Source organism: Ranitomeya imitator, chromosome 3, assembly GCF_032444005.1.
Source record: "Ranitomeya imitator isolate aRanImi1 chromosome 3, aRanImi1.pri, whole genome shotgun sequence".
Lineage (NCBI taxonomy): Eukaryota > Metazoa > Chordata > Amphibia > Anura > Dendrobatidae > Ranitomeya > Ranitomeya imitator.
In genome coordinates this window covers 253760060-253779390 of record NC_091284.1, presented here as the reverse complement: position 1 = coordinate 253779390, position 19331 = coordinate 253760060, and the positions used below count along the sequence as shown (strand labels likewise).

General features: G+C 44.7%; 1 protein-coding gene across 1 annotated transcript in view; it reads left to right on the top strand.

Annotated features, from left to right (window-relative positions):
* Nucleotides 1–16388, top strand: part of USP49 (ubiquitin specific peptidase 49) — a 135698-nt gene extending 119310 nt beyond the window's left edge. The window contains exons 4-6 of the mRNA XM_069756389.1: nt 2537–2645; nt 12574–12776; nt 14070–16388. Coding sequence (XP_069612490.1) covers nt 2537–2645; nt 12574–12776; nt 14070–14290 — 533 coding nt within the window. The 3' untranslated portion in view covers nt 14291–16388. The remainder of the gene's footprint in view (nt 1–2536; nt 2646–12573; nt 12777–14069) is intronic.
* Nucleotides 16389–19331: the final 2943 nt, after the last annotated feature.

Here is a 19331-nt window from a genome sequence, read left to right as displayed (position 1 = left end):
CTGGCGGCCTCGACCAATCAGAGAGCCGGGATTTCCAGGACAGACAGACAGACAGACAGACGGAAAACCCCTTAGACAATTATATGTGTCTCACTGATTTTACTGTACACCGCACTGAATTGCCGGCTTTTCTCTCTAACAGCGCTGCGTATTCCTCGCAAGTCACACTGCTGGTCCGTGTGTGATCCGTATTTTTGAGGCTTCCATAGACTTTCATTGGCGATTCTCGGCCGCGAAACGCTGACAATCGCAGCATGCTGCGATTTCACTCGGATCCTGAATACGGCCGAGAAAATATCGGATGATGGGAGCTGCCCCATAGATTAACATTGGGACGAGTGCTATGCGATTTTTTTTTTATCACATTGCACTCGTCCGTATTACGGTCTAGTGTGACCCCGGCCTAACACTGTTTTAGGCAAAGTTCACAATAGGTGTTTTTGCTGCAGGTTTTTTTTATGCATTTTTTTTTATATAATTTTCAGCTGCAAGTTACAGTACCTACCAGCAAAGCCTGAGATTTCTGAAATCTCATGCACACACATTATTTTTTGTCATCAGTATTTTGTGCTTTGCATGGCTTTTTTGGACATGGAGCATGTCACTTCTGAAAAAATGCAGGTATCATGTTTTCCTGCGTTTTTTGTGCAAAAAAACTGATTCTATGGAATAGGAATTTTTTTTCAACCCTACACTTTATCAGTGTATCACTTTATCAGACAAATCTAGAATGCCAAAACCGCCGCAAAAAAAAATCAGTAAAGACCAAGGAAAACATGTTTTTTTCCTGCCAAGAGATCAGGTTTTGCTGCAGAACAAAAACTCCTAGTGTGAACTTGCCCTTATAATCAACTGTCTGCTGAATACTTCATTAATGAATAATCATTGTACTTGGTGTACTGTAAAATATAGATGTGACATGCTCTGGGTTAAAGGGGTTGTCCACTCCCTCCTTGCCAACTAAAATGACCATAAAAAATTTTCTGATTTGCAGCACTCAGCTGTGTGTTTCCCAGCTTTCATGTGACATTGTAATATCATATGTTCGCCGCAGCCAATCTTTGATTAGTTACAGCCTGTTAGTATTCCATCAGTGCAGATGTCTTCAGCTGGGGTGGCTGCGTGATTCATCAACGCCACCTGTAGACCTTGGTCTGGGAGCTAAGTACAGTTAGGGCCAGAAATATTTGGAGTGACCCAATGTTTGTGATTTGCGCTCCGCATGCAACTATTTTTTATGTAAAATGAAACAACTGAGGCATTGAAGTGTAGACTTAGGTTTCATTTAAACCTGAAATATGCTGTGAAACTTTTAGGAATTGCAACCAATTTTCTACAATCCTCATATCAGGGGCTCAAAAGTAATGGGGCAAATGAACTTTACCATAAATAAAATGTTCATTTTTTATATTTTGTAGAGATTACTTTGCAGGCAATGAGTGCCTGAAGTTTGGAAGCCGAACCTTTATCACTGCCGACTTTCGTTGTTGTTGTTTTTTTTTTGGTAAAATAAATCCCTTGTCCATTGCAACCGTGTGTCAGCTGTATATACCGATACCCTTTACCAAAAAGGGTATCTAGAGCCCCCGCACCACGCTAGTGCCATTAACGTGTGCTGCAAGGGCCTGAATTGATGGATAACTTCCTGATCACTGAAGACTCCGGATAATTTTCTGATCATATGGGATCCCAGCTGATCCCAAGTAGCGGGGCTTTGAAGAGCCTCACTTCTTAGAATCGGTGGGGGTTCCATCGCCAAAACTGCCAGTGATCAGGAAGTTGGCCCCTATCTTGACAGAAAATATCTTCAAAACTCTAGATTACCCCATTAAACAAATTGACTAGGAATAATTTAAAGTTGCCCATAAGTTTGCAGACTTAAAAATAATTAATACACATCAATACTGAATACTTTTGTAGATCCATACATCACGTAAGCTAAATCGAGACACTGCTGTAAACACATCACATAGGATACAGTGAGATACTGCTGTATACACTTCACACAGGATGGACACAGTCACCCGCCGGCTGCCACTTACGGTAATTCTCACACAATAAAGAACACCGTTACATTCACCTGAAACCACACTTCTCCTACAAACCTATGCCTCCAAGCTCCATAAAATAAAAAGTCCATGTTGCTCCCTTGGTGGTACAGTCCGTCTTCTCTTCAAGTCCTTTTTGTACTGCAGATGTCAGTCTTTTTAGAGCAAACTACGGACAAATTAATAATAATACATTTAAAAAAAAAAGCATGCAGTGTTTTTTTTGTTTGTTTGTTTGTTTGTTTTTTCTGCTGGCTACTACGGATGGCAGAAAAAAACACCTGAGTGTGAGCAGGAGCATGTGTTCAACTGTGGGTTCAAGAAGGGTGGTACAACAGGAATCTACCCGGTCAGGCAAATGACCAGTCCAAGCCTGTACCTTTCTACCCACTTTCAGCACTGTAAATACTTGACTTGGTGGAAGGGGATAAATCTAGATTGCTAGTTACTATTGTAATCCATGTTAATTTCCTATTTTGATATTACAGGACGGAGGCGGAAATCCTCCTCAAAACCCCTAGTGCTGAGTGAAGCCAAGAAGCAGCTTATGATATTTAGACTACCTCAAGTCTTGCGGCTGCACCTTAAGCGCTTTAGGTAAGATTTACTTTGAAGAGAGGAACAGCAGCAACATAGTGTCAAGTATCTCTTATTTGGACTGTGATTAGCCAACAGTAAGCAAGTTCACTATTGTGAGTACCTGCCGGTGATTCTGCGACTTCAGCTGATATACACAGAGCAGCATCTTCTCCTTTGCTCTGTTGACAGGGCGTCTGTGCCGATGTCCTGCTGACTGACAAGCTAGCTCCCTGCTTCCTCACTGCGGGGAGTCTGTTGTCAATCACCAAACCATCTGCAGGTGCTCCCTGTCAAATGAGCACAGAAGAAAAGACACTGCTCTGTTGACGAGGGGTGAAATGAAGTGGTAAAATTGCCACAGAGATTATCCCTGTGCACGACAACTTGGTCCCGTACACAAAAATAACAGATAGTTTCTAAGAACTATTAACTCTTGTACAACCCTTCAAGTTCATTTTCCTTGAGTTGGCCATACACATAAGATGGCTATGAGCAGAACACTCATCTACTATATAATTGTCTAAGGCTACTTTCACACTTGCGTCGGTACGGGTCCGTCGCTAAGCGTCGGCGCGACGTACCAACACATGTTGTGAAAATTATGCACGACGTGGGCAGCGGATACAGTTTTTCAATGCATCCGCTGCCCAATCTAAAGTCCGGGGAGGAGGGGGTGGAGTTCCGGCCGCGCATGCGCGATAGAAAATGGCAGACGCGACGTACGAAAAAGCGTTACATTGAACGTGTTTTCGTGCCGACGGACCGCCAAAACACAACGGATTCAGTGCACGACGGACGCGACGTATGGCCATAAGTCGCGATCCATCGTCAATACAAGTCTATGGGGAAAAAATGCATCCTGCGGGCACATTTGCAGGATCCGTTTTTTTCCCAAAACTACAGATTGCGACATACGTCACACGACGCAAGTGTGAAAGAAGCCTAAGGGTCACTTCCGTCTTTCTGTCTGTCACGGAAATCCCAAGTCGCTGATTGGCGAAATGGCCGCTCTCTACTCCCCTGCCATCAGTGCCCGCTCCATGCAGCATCAATAGTAAAAAGATCTAATGTTAAAAATAGTAAAAAATCGTGATATACTCACCTTCCGGGGCCTTTCCCGCTCCTCGCGACGCTCCGGGCCATGCGCTGCGGTCTCGGGAGATGATGACGTAGCGCTCTCGCGAGACCGCTACGTCGTCATCTCGCGAGACCGCAATGCATTTTTGGGACCAGAACGTCGCGAGGAGCTTCGCTGAACGCCTCACCTGGATCCAGGGGCCACCGGAGGGTGAGTATATAACTATTTTTTTATTTAAATTTTTTTTTTTTTTTTACTGGGATATGGTGCCCACACTGCTACATAGTACTTGGGCTGTGCTATACTATGTGAGCTGTGTCTTTTATTCTACGTGGGCAGTGTTATATACTACGTGGACTGTGCTATATTACGTGGACTGTGCTAGATTACGTGGGCAGTGTTATATACTACGTGGGCAGTGTTATATACTACGTGGGCAGTGTTATATACTACGTGGGCAGTGTTATATACTACGTGGGCTGTGTTATATACTGCGTGGGCTGTGTTATATACTACGTGGGCAGTGTTATATACTACGTGGGCTGTGCTATATATTACGTGGGCTGTGCTATATTACGTGGGCAGTGTTATATACTGCGTGGGCAGTGTTCTATACTGCGTGGGCAGTGTTCTATACTGCGTGGGCAGTGTTCTATACTGCGTGGGCAGTGTTATATACTGCGTGGGCAGTGTTATATACTGCGTGGGCAGTGTTATATACTGCGTGGGCAGTGTTATATACTGCGTGGGCAGTGTTAATATACTGCGTGGGCAGTGTTAATATACTACGTGGGCAGTGTTTATATACTACGTGGGCAGTGTTTATATACTACGTAGGTAGTGTTTATATACTACGTGGGCAGTGTTATATACTACGTGGGCTGTGCTATATATTACGTGGGCAGTGTTATATACTCAGATAAATTTTTATTGAGCATAATAAATGTTATCTATTTATACAACAAGTTGCATTTGTGTTTTATTTTAACAAGAAAATATACCCCTTCCCTCCCCCTCCCTCCCTCTGATAACCAACCCCAACTCTCCCCCCCCCCCTTCAACGAGAAGATCTTCTTTATTACAGACATATTGTATTATTAACATTGTTTTCCACAACCCCTCAATTATTCCCGTTTAGCCATGGCTGCCATAGCTTTTGAAAAAACCCCATCTTATTCCTCTTGATATAAATGCTTTTTTCGAGCTGGACAATATGATTCGCTTGTGCGACAAATTCTCGTCTGGTTGGAGGTTCCTCCCTAATCCAGTATCTCGCAATCACTTTCATTGCAACGAAGAGCAATCTAGCTATTGCCATTTTGGCAGTTTCGTCGGCCGACAATTCCTCCACATACCCAAGTATACAAACCACTGGATCCCTGGGAACCGCACATCCATAAAGCACCCCAATTTGGTTCATCACTGCTACCCAATACGAAAAGAGCCTGGGGCACAACCACAACATGTGAAGCATACCCGCCTCAGTCTGAGTGCACCAAGGGCACTCAGGGAATCAGATCTCACTCCTGCTTTGAACAACAAGTCGGGTGTCCTATAGGCCCTATTTACCACATACAGTTGCGACAGTCTCCCAGGCTCACTCATCGACAATTTGGGTATGTATTCCAGAATAGACTCCCATTTTTCATCGTCTATTTCCCCCAGTTCAGCCTCCCATTTCTCTCTAGCCTTAATCGGGTAATCCGCCAAGAATGTGTGCAGTAAATCCCCATAAACTTCCGATATAACCCCCTGTGTTCCATTATTATTTAGTATACAGTCTAACATAAGATCCTTCTGAATCACCATGGGCCCCCTCCTCCTCTGTGCCTGAAAAGCGTGCTGAACTCTCCTATATTGATACCATTTTAACCCCGGAAACTGAAACTCCTGCTGAAGCGCATCGTAAGACTTAAGGCTCCCATTGTGAATCAGTTGTCCTAACAACCTAATGCCTTTTTCTCTCCATTCTCCCATTCCTTCCATATGGTTAAATTCTTGAAGAGATGACTTATCCCAGATAGGTGAGAATTCCGTGAATCCCCCAACTCCCCTAATTCGCTTCAGCATCTGCCATACTCTATGAATTAAATTCATGGTGGGACAACCAATCCCCAATTTTTTAAAGAGTCCTGATTCCAGACCCAAACTCAAGGGCCACACCCCGCTGATATGCACCAGACTACTATGACCCAGTTCTTCTTCTAACCCTTTCCCCCATCCCCTAAGATGTTGGCTCTGTGCAGACAGAAAGTACAGCCATGGGTTGGGTAATGCAAGCCCCCCCTCATCTTTGGGTCTCTGCAGAGTCTCCTGCCTAATCCTTGGGCTCTTCCTTCCCCACACCAACTCTCCGAATAACGATCTCAACCTACGGAATGTTCTCATTGGGATCCATACCGGAGAATTATGTAGAATATACAAGATCTGAGGCATCACCACCATCTTGAGGAGATTTACTCTTCCTACCACCGACAAATTTAGCTTACTCCAAACTGAGATCTTGGTGCGTATCTTAGTTACTAAAGGCTCGAGATTAAGTTCCTCAAATCTGGTTAAGGGAAGAGCTACCTGAATCCCCAAATATTTAAATTGTGTGACCACCCTTAATTTTGTACCTTCTTCCACCTCCCTCGTACAATCCACTTCTCTATCTACCTGCAAAACGCTTGATTTGTCCTAATTGATGACTAACCCTGAAATTTGCCCAAATCTCTCGATTAGTGCTATTACGTTCCTCAATGGTTCCCCAGAGCTCTCAAGAAAAAGCAATATGTCATCTGCATACAAGGCAATTTTTTCCTCCATCTTCCCATATAAAAATCCTTTCACCATTTGAGACCTTCTGATAGCCGCTGCCAGTGGCTCCACCGCCAAAGCAAACAGCAGCGGGGACAACGGGCACCCCTGCCTAGTGCCTCTAAAGAGCTGAAAGCTGTCTGACATCGCATTGTTCACCTTGATTTTGGCCACCGGAGAGGAGTATAGGAGTCTCACCCATGACATAAAGACTGGCCCAAACCCACAACGACTCAGCACCGACCACAGGTATTGCCATTCTATACTATCAAAGGCCTTATGTGCATCGAGGGAAACCACCACTCTCCTGCCAGCATTATCAGCCGGTATTTGCATATTGAGAAATAGCCTTCTCAAATTAATGGCAGTTGATTTATTAGGCATAAAGCCTGATTGGTCCGAATGAACCACTTTTTCTATCACCCGGGTCAGCCTGTTCGCCAGGGCCTTAGCCAGAATCTTGACATCTGTTGTTAGGAGTGATATTGGTCTATATGACTCCGGTAACCGTGGGTTTTTGTCTGGTTTGGGGATGACCACAATAATGGCCTCCCGCATGGAATTAGGCAATATACCCCTCTCCAGCGACTCCTCAAAGACCCCCAACAACTGAGCCAGCAGCTCTTCAGCAAGGACACCATAAAGTTCAACAGGAATGCCGTCCGCCCCCGGCGCCTTCCCTCCCGCCATGGATCTCAAGGCACCCTCCAATTCCTCCACCGTAAGCGGCCTATCCAACCAATCTCTATCCTCTGTCTCTATTCTAGGCAATTCTGCCTGCTCTAGAAACCTATCAATATCTTCTTCCCCCTGTTCCAATCGTGATGAATATAATTTGCTGTAAAATCCCTTAAATCCTTCCACAATTTGGGCCCCCTGTGTGACAATACTACCATTCTCCAATTCTAAGGTATGTACGTATGCCGAGTCCCTCTGTGCAGATGCCACCACCGACAGCAGATGACCCACCCTCTCTCCCTCCGCATAAAATGCCTCTCTTTGGAAATTTCTTGTCCTTTCTGCTCTACGTAAGTGTAACTTATTCACCTCCTCCTGAGCCATCTTCATACGCTTTATGGTGTCCTGTGAGCGCAGAGCATTAAATGCAGCTTCCGCCACCCTTAATTCTTCCATTATCGCTTTATCCGATTCCCTCGTTCGTGTCTTGTCTAGATATCTCTCTAAATAATATCCCCCTCAGATATGCCTTCATGGTGTCCCACACCACGTATTTCGCTGCACTACCGTTATTAATTTGGAAGAACTCCTCCAGCTCCTCCCCTATCTTTCCCGTATCGAGGATTTGCAACCAGAAAGGGTTAATTTTCCACCCCCGTTTAGCTATCTCCCCCTGGCTTTCAATTTGCAGTGTTACCACCAGCGGACTATGGTCCGAGATTACCCTAGTCATATATTCCACCTCCTCCACCAGCCCATCCATTCCTTCATTACCTAGGGCCAAATCGATACGAGACAACGAGCCGTATGTCGCCGAATAGCAGGAAAAACAGTATGTGTCAATGTTACGGACTCTCCACAGATCCCTCCATGCCACTTCTTTCAAATAACTGCCAAACGCTGTCTCATTCCCTTCCGCCCTTAGCGGTGCGTGCTGACCCTTATCCCAGTGATCATTGATAATGTTATTGACATCTCCTATTATAAGCAAAGGAACTCCTCCCCATCTACCGGCTATATTTAGGATTTCCTGCAATTTTTTCCCCGAGTACGGTGGAGGAATATATACCGACACTACACATAGCAATTTAGCAAATATTTTACACAGTAGGAATACATATTGTCCATCACTATCTATCACCACCTCCACCTCCTCAAACGGTACGCTCGTGTGCACAAGAATTGACACCCCTCTAGCGTAGGCCGAGAATGTCGCGTGATACGCCTTCCTCACCCATCTTTTATGCAGTATATCCACTTTTTCTTTAACTAAATGGGTTTCCTGAAGGCATATCAGCGAGGGCCTCTGTTTCAAAATATATTGCAAAATCGCCGTACGCTTTGTATTGTTCGATAGACCTCTAATGTTCCAGCTCAAGATTTTAACTTTATCTCCCATCATAGTGCCAAACAATGAAAATGCTCTTCTCCCATCCTTTGATCTTCTTCCCTCCCCTGAACTGACCCCGCCCACCCCAAACCTCCCCCCAATCCCTCATTATTGCAAAATAACCCATACCTTACCTCTCCCTCCCTCAATAACCTCCTTCCTCGCAAAACTCCTACTCCCTCTCTATATGAGAAAAAGGGAACGTACTAACACACTCCTACCAGTGACTTAAAAGCTGACACTCACCCACAATAAATTTCCCGCTATCCATCAGTCGTTCCCCTCCCCCCGCCCATCTGAAACATAATGTAAAAACAGTTGCGCCGCCGAACACAACCATAGCGCACTAGTCCTTCAAAACAAATTTCTCCAGTATTCTGTCACAATGAACCGGTAACTCAGTTAATTCTGCCAAATGAACACTTTAGTCAGAAAATCACTCCTGGTCCTCCTCAGCGGTTCTTTTCCGCTCCAATACGCTTCGCGTTCAGATCCAACCAATGCGACACTTCCTCAGGGCTCTGAAAAAAGTGGACCTTGTCCATAGCCACCACACGTAGTTTTGCCGGATACAGCATAGAATAAGCTAGGCCCAGTTCACGCAAACGTCTTTTAGCCTCTCCAAACTTCATCCTAAGCCTCTGCACAATTGTGGAATAGTCAGGATAAATAGATACTCGGTTGCCATCGATGGTTAATTCCTCCATATTCCTGGCCTTTCTCAGCAGAATATCTCGGTCCCTATAGTTCAGGATTTTAGCCAGAAAGGTCCTTGGAGGGGATCCAGGGGGCAAAGGTCTGGACGGCACCCGGTGTGCTCTTTCAACCGCAAATAATTTAGTGAGACTATCTCCTCCCACCTTAGTTTTCAGCCATGTCTTCATAAATTCAGTGGGGTTGTTTCCTTCTGCCTTTTCAGGCACACCGATAATTCTCAAGTTATTTCTACGTGAGCGGTTCTCCAGATCGTCAGTTTTAAGCTCCAACTCTGAAATACGCTGGACATATTTTTTCTCCCTTTTAGCCATTTCGGCAATTTGGTCCTCCACTCCCCCTACACGTTCCTCCAACAATTCAACTCTCCCCTCCATTTTGTGCATAGCTGAGCGGAACGAGGAAACCTCCCCCTTCAGGCCATCTACCTGAGCAGTTAGGGTTGTTAATGCAGTCTTGCAAGACAGTATAGCAGAGAAAATGTCCCTCAGGGTCGGCTCCGCAGCTTCATCAGTACATACAGTTCCCAGCTGTGCTGCACAATCCAGGGCCAGCCCAGCCACTTTATCCATTGGAGCATTGCTTATGGCTGGTGTTATGGTGGGTGCCATGCAGGATTCACTCTCCACCACCTCCCTCTGTGCCCCAGCCTGCTCACCCGTCTGCTCCACTGAGTCCACCGCTCCTCCTGTCACCTCTCCTTCAGCTCCTTGCATCATCCGTCGTGCCTCCTCTGTTCTGGCGAACTGCTCCAGCTTTGCTAATATTTCTAGCCGCTTCTGGTAAGCAGCGCCTGCCTTTGCCGCCTCCTCCGCTGCGCTGTCGGCGCCATCTTGGGAGCGCGTGCAGCCCGCCACCCCGGCTTCTTTCTGCCTTTTGCGCGTCATTTACCGGCTCCTGCAGCGTGCGGTTTACTCTCCCTGCTCCCCGGTTACTCAGGAGCTGCTCCTCCGGTGTTTGGCGTTCGGCGGCGCCTTTAGAATCTCCTAAGTCTCCGTTCGGGCAGCGGGAGAGGTCCGGCAAGCGTCCTCTCACATCTCCTGCTGGCAGTGTTATATACTACGTGGACAGTGTTATATACTGCATGGGCTGTGCTATATATTACGTGGGCAGTTGTTATATACTACGTGGGCAGTGTTATATACTGCGTGGGCAGTGTTATATACTACGTGGGCAGTGTTATATACTACGTGGGCAGTGTTATATACTACGTGGGCAGTGTTATATACTACGTGGGCAGTGTTTATATACTACGTGGGCTGTGCTATATACTACGTGGGCAGTGTTTTATACTACGTGGGCAGTGTTTTATACTACGTGGGCAGTGTTTTATACTACGTGGGCTGTGTTATATACTGCGTGGCTGTTATATATTACGTGGGCTGTGCTATATACTACGTGGGCAGTGTTTATATACTACGTGGGCAGTGTTTTATACTACGTGGGCAGTGTTTTATACTACGTGGGCAGTGTTTTATACTACGTGGGCAGTGTTTTATATTACGTGGGCAGTGTTTTATACTACGTGGGCAGTGTTTTATACTACGTGGGCAGTGTTATATACTACGTGGGCAGTGTTTTATACTACGTGGGCAGTGTTTTATACTACGTGGGCAGTGTTTTATACTACGTGGGCAGTGTTTTATACTACGTGGGCAGTGTTTTATACTACGTGGGCAGTGTTTTATATTACGTGGGCAGTGTTTTATACTACGTGGGCAGTGTTTTATACTACGTGGGCAGTGTTTTATACTACGTGGGCAGTGTTATATACTACGTGGGCAGTGTTTTATACTACGTGGGCAGTGTTTTATACTACGTGGGCAGTGTTTTATACTACGTGGGCAGTGTTTTATATTACGTGGGCAGTGTTTTATACTACGTGGGCAGTGTTTTATACTACGTGGGCAGTGTTTTATACTACGTGGGCAGTGTTTTATACTGCGTGGGCAGTGTTTTATACTGCGTGGGCTGTGTTATATATTACGTGGGCTGTGTTATATACTACGTGGGCAGTGTTTTATACTACGTGGGCAGTGTTTTATACTACGTGGGCAGTGTTTTATACTACGTGGGCAGTGTTTTATATTACGTGGGCAGTGTTTTATACTACGTGGGCAGTGTTTTATACTACGTGGGCAGTGTTTTATACTACGTGGGCAGTGTTTTATACTACGTGGGCAGTGTTTTATACTACGTGGGCAGTGTTTTATACTACGTGGGCAGTGTTTTATACTACGTGGGCAGTGTTTTATACTACGTGGGCTGTGTTTTATACTACGTGGGCTGTGTTTTATACTACGTGGGCTGTGTTTTATACTACGTGGGCTGTGTTTTATACTACGTGGGCTGTGTTTTATACTACGTGGGCTGTGTTTTATACTACGTGGGCTGTGTTTTATACTACGTGGGCTGTGTTTTATACTACGTGGGCTGTGTTTTATACTACGTGGGCTGTGTTTTATACTACGTGGGCTGTGCTATACACTACGTGGGCTGTGTTTTATACTACGTGGGCTGTGCTATATATTACGTGGTCTGTGTTATATACTACGCGGGCAGTGTTATATATTAAGTGGCTGCTATATATATTAAGTGGCTGCTATATATATTAAGTGGCTGCTATATATATTAAGTGGCTGCTATATATATTAAGTGGCTGCTATATATATTAAGTGGCTGCTATATATATTAAGTGGCTGCTATATATATTAAGTGGCTGCTATATATATTAAGTGGCTGTGCTATATATTAAGTGGCTGTGCTATATACTACGTGGCTGTGCTATATACTACGTGGCTGCTATATACAAACATACATACATATTCTACAATGCCTCTAGTCCTACATAAAAACAACAACACTTAGCTGAACAGATGGTCAGATAAATTTTACCCAAGGCAGAGGAAAATAAAACACTGACCACTTCTCTACGCAGCCCCTCTGGCCTATTTTAACAATTCTTATTGGAAGTTAGACAGACTTCGTACATTACAACAGATAATAAAGGGGGATGAGGTGAAAACGGAGGCAGTGATCCTGGCTCAAGAAGTGTTTTTTTGTTTTGTTTTTTTAATAGATGCATATGTTCCTAGTTTTAGTCACCAGTAGCAGGTATTGAGGTCCAAAGAAGGGATTAAAAGAATGTTGGTTTCAGCATGTCATTCGTTGCTCTCTAGCTTTAATAACTCTCCCATTTTATGAATTTAAAATTTCTATTTTTATGTATTTATAAGTGCATGTGCATAAGAATAGTAATGATATCAATTGTATTTTCTTGCTTACAGGTGGTCTGGCCGAAATCACCGTGAGAAAATCGGAGTCCATGTGTTCTTTGATCAAGTGTTGAACATGGAACCATATTGTAGAGGTTCATTGTCTCCCTCTGATCCTGGGACATATCTTTATGACCTCTCTGCAGTAGTAATGCATCATGGTAAAGGGTTTGGTTCTGGACACTATACTGCATACTGCTACAACACAGAGGGTGGTAAGTTTCTTTTTTTCTTTTAAAATGGACAAATGGTATAGGTTTTATATACTGTATATACTCGAGTATAAGCAGAAGCACCTAATTTTGCCACGGAAAACTGGGTAAGTTTATTGACGCAAGTATAAGCCGGGTATGCATTGTCCGCTCATCCCTATACTGGTATGCGTGGTTTCCCCCGTCCTGTCCTGCTCTGTGTGGCTCCCCCTTTTGTATGCATGCCTCCCCCGGTCCCATCCTTGTATGCATGGCTCGGCTCCCCGGTCCCATCCTTGTATGCATGGCTCGGCTCCCCGGTACCATCCCTGTATGCATGGCTCGGCTCCCCGGTCCCATCCTTGTATGCATGGCTCGGCTCCCCGGTACCATCCCTGTATGCATGGCTCGGCTCCCCGGTCCCATCCTTGTATGCATGGCTCGGCTCCCCGATCCCATCCCTGTATGCATGGCTCGGCTCCCCGGTCGCATCCTTGTATGCATGGCTCAGCTCCCCGGTACCATCCCTGTATGCATGACTCGGCTCCCCGGTCCCATCCTTGTATGCATGGCTCGGCTCCCCGGTCCCATCCTTGTATGCATGGCTCGGCTCCCCGGTCCCATCCTTGTATGCATGGCTTGGCTCCCCGATCCCATCCCTGTATGCATGGCTCGGCTTCCCGGTCGCATCCTTGTATGCATGGCTCAGCTCCCCGGTACCATCCCTGTATGCATGACTCGGCTCCCCGGTCCCATCCTTGTATGCATGGCTCGGCTCCCCGGTTGCATCCTTGTATGCATGGCTCAGCTCCCCGGTACCATCCCTGTATGCATGACTCGGCTCCCCGGTCCCATCCTTGTATGCATGGCTCGGCTCCCCGGTCGCATCCTTGTATGCATGGCTCAGCTCCCCGGTACCATCCCTGTATGCATGACTCTGCTCCCCGGTCCCATCCTTGTATGCATGGCTCGGCTTCCCGGTCGCATCCTTGTATGCATGGCTCCACCAGTCCCCTCCTTGTATGCACCTGACCGCTGAGCACAGGAACAGGAAAGAACTGCCGGTGCAGGGACGGAGATGCAGTAACGGAGGGCGAGTATTGATGTCTTCTGGAAGCCGGCGGCTGCAGCGGTCACTGCTACAGCCGCCTGCTCCCCCGCCGACTATCTGTACCATGACTCGTGTATGAGCCAAGGACGGGGGAAATGCGCGTTTTCAGCTTAAAAAAAAAAAAAAAAAAATGCGCTGAAAATCTAGGCTTATACATGAGTATGTATGACATATTTCTCTACTCATTATTCTTATTTCCATTTCAGGTTTTTGGGTTCATTGCAATGATTCCAAACTGAACATGTGCTCTGTTGCGGAAGTGTGCAGGACACAAGCCTACATCCTCTTTTACACTCAGCGGAGTAATCCACAGAATAGTGTGCAAAGCAACAACACACCAAGTGATCCAGGGATTCCTGATCTTCTCTTATCACCTCCCGCTCCGCTCAGTCCCCAGGAGCCTGGCAGGCGAATAACTATACCCTGACACCACTAGCATCGGAGCGTTTCTGAACTTTTTATTTTTGTTTTTTTAATTTTTGGGCAGTGGGATGTTTTTACATCTGTAGACTGATTCTTAGCTGTGTTCTTTCTTTTTTTTTTTTTTTTATTCATCTTGTCAGAGTAGCAACAGAAAACTGGAAATGTGATCACTCTACCCTTACTATAGGAACTCAGTAAGTAGGAGGTGAAATTTCCTATGTTTATCTGTGTAAGGGAAGTATTTTTCTGAAAATAATAGTTGACCAAGTTTTTAATACGGAAAATTTTACATGTTTTTGCATTACATTTTTTTTCTTCATGATTAGAAGATGCTGCGAAATCAAGAGTGTGGCCTCTTACAAATCGTTAGTATAGAGGATGTTATGTTGGCTTTTAAATTACATATCGTTCAATGCAGTCATCCGCTGTGCAATTATTATTTTTTTTTCTCCATGCTGGCACCTTTTTTTTTGTCTGTTGAATTGGTTTTCTATTTGCAAAAAAATGCGACTGAAATATATATATTTTTTCTTTTTATTATGCTATAAAGGTTTGTGTAGTCCACACAAGAAATAAGAGGATTTGTCACTATTTCAAAATTGGCCAGTTTTTGTTCTGTGATTGTAACCCGCCTTTTATTGTTAAATCTGAAATGTGGCTCCAGAGATAGGACCTTTTCATTTAGTACTAATGCTTAAGGGTTACTAGCTGGTGGTTCTCAGCGGAATTATGCAGAGCACCCTAAAGACTCGCCCCCAGGGAACTCTGGAGACACGTCCCTTTTGTAAGGAGCAAAATCTGCCCACTTTTGTACTGATGATAGGTCTGCTTTCAGGGCCATTTTTTTTATTCTTATGTCAGTATATCAAAGATTATCGTGGGTAGCTCATTTTCAAAATGTTCAGTCTAGGTTAAACTAGTTAGCTCAGTTTACATTCTCATTAGTTATCTAAAAAAATAAAGTTAGAATGTAAAAGTTTTATAACTTTGACCATTAAGTACCTGTATCTGTTATGGATTATGATCAAACGGGTCGCTTACACAAAAGATTTTTTGGGCAAAAAAATCAATTGCACATACCAGTAGCAGCATTGTGGAGATTTTATCAATGGTCATAAACATGGTATGAATTTGACTCCTACAGCACGTCAATTCTTCCTACAGCCTTTCACAACATATTCCACTATTTTCATATTATAGGGTTAAATCTGAAGTGAAATTTGCACTATTTCATAAAGATTTTACTGCTGCAAATATATAAACCTTCCTTTTTTATATATAGACTTAAAGACTGTTTGTGGAGATTTTTTTTTATGCATTCTCTTAGGCTAGGTTCACATTGTGTTAATGGGTTAACGCTAACGGACTGCGTTGCACGGCGAAAATGTCGCAATTAACGCCGTCCAACGGGTCAGTTAGTGCACCCATTGACAGCAATGTGATTTGTGCCTGTAGCGCATCGCTAGCGCATGCCATTTTCGGCACGCGCTACCGATGTGCCGTTCTTTTGTGACGGACCTCGGACACTGCAAGCAGCGTCCGAGGTGCGTCCGAGGTCCGTACCTCGCTAGCGCAGATCGCTGTTCCCGCTAGCGCAGATTCCCGAACGCGGACCCAAAATAAACATTGCGTTAGCGCTATGCGCTAACGGATTGCCCTAACGCAATGTGAACCTAGCCTTACAAGTAGATTAGTGTGGGTCCAAGACCTAAGACCCCCACCGATTTCTTAAAAACCTCCTGAGAGAGAAGACAAAATCGCACAGCTCCTGCCTTACAAGAATGGGATACAGATACGGTAGAAAACAAATTCTTTTAATTGCACCTACACTTAAAGGGGTTGTCCGGCTATAGGCTACTAGTCTGCAGTCACTCTTTGAGCGAGGCCGTGCCCATCTAGTCAGCATCTGGCCGCATGTATATAAATCACATACTTGTGGTCATGCACCCTCCGCTGGCATCGGAGGATCCTCCCAGCATGCAGTGTGCTCACAGAAAGGCTGAACAACCCCTATAATTTTGTGTGTGTACAGTGGGGGGTAGTGGCTCAGAACTCGGCCACCACCAATCTACTTGCATTTAAAAGACCAATGACCTATATGGAAAAAAAAAAATTGCAAAAGTTTAGTTACGGTTTGAGGTGTACTTGTAAATGATATCATTGTTCAGTACTTGCGGTCATCTCTTATGTTGCGATGCTAATGGTTAGCAGTGTTCTCCTTTCTTGAGTTTCAGCTGCACTCTTTAGCTTTCGATTTCTAATCGTAAATTCACTTGCAGCAGATTGGTTACTAAAATACATATGCCTAAAGATTAGTTCCATTTATTATAATGGATGGTTTTGTTGCTGTTTCTGTGCTCCCTTTTATATAACTGAGACTGCAGTACACATTTTTGCAACAAATTTGCTGCTTGTCACTATACGATGAAGTAGCACTTACACATAAATTCTTTAATTTTGCACATATAAAGCGAATTTCCAAGCACCATTAGAGCAGTGTTGAATAGGACTGTCAGGTAACTAGAACGAAGAGTCATCGAAAGGTTCTCCTTCTAGTCACCTGACCACTGCGGACATGAGTGGCCCATCGAATCCGCTGCTGGGGCATACCTTCCGAGCAGCCTGCTCTGGATCCTTAGGCATGACCGAAGCAGAGTATGCTTTGAATTGGTTGACAAACTTCATAAAAATGTTTTTTTTTTTTTTAAACCCTTTTAAGATCCAGTAGCGGACTCCCTGGTGTGTCTATCCAGTAGAGCAGGAAAAGAAAGGAAATCTCCAGCCATGACCCAAGTTGTTGATTTAAAACTTCACATTTATTTCCGCATTAAAAAAATGGCGGTGCCTCCATCATGAGAACAAACCTACACGTTTCAGCTGCAAAGCCTTAATCACTGGTCAAGTATTGCTGAAAATACCATCATTAAATAGTGGATTTTGAAAATGTGATGTCTGGTTAACAGCCAATGTGAGGAAAGTGCACCTGATGGCAAACACATAATACAAACAAATGTTATACACATACTAGATCATAATGCATTCCATATATTGTAGAATGGCATCCTAAAGGGGTTCTTGTATTCAGTCTGAAAATCCAGAAGCAGTCTCTTGCAGTTCATGAAGCTTTTTACGTCATGACCCTGACTTGTGCTATATCTAAGGCCGGTTTCACATGTCAGGGGCTCCGGGACATGAGGTGACAGTTTCCTCACGTACCGGAGACACTGACTCACGTAGACACATTAAAATCAATGTGTCTCTGCACATGTCGGCGTGTTTTCACGGATCATGTGTCCGTTTGAAAAATACGGAGACATGTCAGTGTTTGTGGGAACGCACAGATCACACAGACCCATTAAAGTCAATGGGTCCGTGTAAAACACGTACCGCACATGGATGCTGTCCGTGTGCTGTGCAGGAGACAGCGCTACTGTAAGTGCTGTCCCCTGCGTGCGGTGCTGAAGCCGGAATAAATCCCTTCTTCCCAGCAGCGTTCGCTGGAGAGGAGGAATAAATAATCTTTCTTTTTTTTTTCTTTTCCCTTAAAAATAAAGTTTGTGCGTCCCCTCCCGCCTCCCATCCCCTGTGCGCCCCCGCCTCCCCCCTTCCCCCGCTTGCCAGGAAATACTCACCGACGCCCAGCTCCAGCGATGTCTCCTCTCAGCGGCTGCAGCCTGTGCTGTGTGAGCGGTCACGTGGTCCCACTCATTACAGTGAGGAATATGCGTTATTTCTGTTGCAGAATTTTTTTTTTTTTTACCGCAGCTTTGTTTGTTATCCCCCAACATATCCCGCCTGTTTCTTTCAGCAACTATTCCATTAGCTCGGCTTATGATATCTGTATAACCTCTGTCTCTGACACTGTTTGCAACTTTCTTGGATTTTATTTGGAAATCCTCACATCTGTTAATTCCCTCTAATGCGTGTGATTTTTTTTTTTCCCCTACTGGGATATTCCTAATAATATGGGAAGGGTGGCTGGACTGCGCCTGTAATGATTAGTTACTATCCGTATTTTTTTTTTTATATATGTCGAAATAATGCTGGGAAGACCACAGCGGACATTACCTCGAATACCAACAATGATGATTTTCAAACCTTAATGACGCAACTAGAAAGTAAAATATTTTAGGGTACGTACACACGTTCAGGATGCATAATGTATGCGTTTTTAAAACCTATCATTTAGAATGCATTCTGCATGTTTTGTGCACGTGATGCGTTTTTTTCCACGAAAAAAACGCATTGCGGTAAAAAAAAAAGCAACGTGTTCATTAATTTTTCGGATTTTATGCATTTTCCTGCTATTGTATGCATTTGGAAAAAAAACGCACCAAAAACGCGTCAAAAATGCATGAAAAAAAATGCAAAAACACGCATGCTGATTTCTGGCAGAAATGTCCGGTTTTTGTCAGGAAAATTTCTGCAAGAAATCCTGACGTGTGCACATACCCTTAAAGAGACTAAAATTTGACGGGAATCTAGATATGTAGGACTTTAAAATGGTAAAGACATTGTAACGGGGTCTATCAAGCTGGGGTACCTCTTTCAGTACCACCCAGTGTTTCAGGAGGTCCACTCTGCTTTGGCTGGAGTTGCTTGGCTACATGGGCGAATATAAAAGATCACTGCTTCTCCACGTATTTCCAGTCTGACAACACTTTACTCACAGGACACAGAATATATCACACAGATACAGAGGGCAGGCCAATAGAAAAGCGGCAGGCCAGACATACATTACAATAGCCGCAGGTGGCCGGAGCCTGCCAATATTTACTGTGGGAATTACAAAGGTGGGGGCGGACAAAAGGGGAATATTGTGTCCCCTCTGCCCAGGGGCGCAGCCTGTGGGCTGATGCATTAGGGACATGCATCCCACATGGAACCTATTATACATACATATAACTGCACAACATATTCTGGGTGCTGTGTGGTTCCGTAACACTGCTCCCCTTTTCAGCGACGCGATCAGCATACACAGTCTGATCCTTAACGGATCGATTTGGGGATGACCAAAGTTTATGGGGTTGGTACAAGTTCCGTTT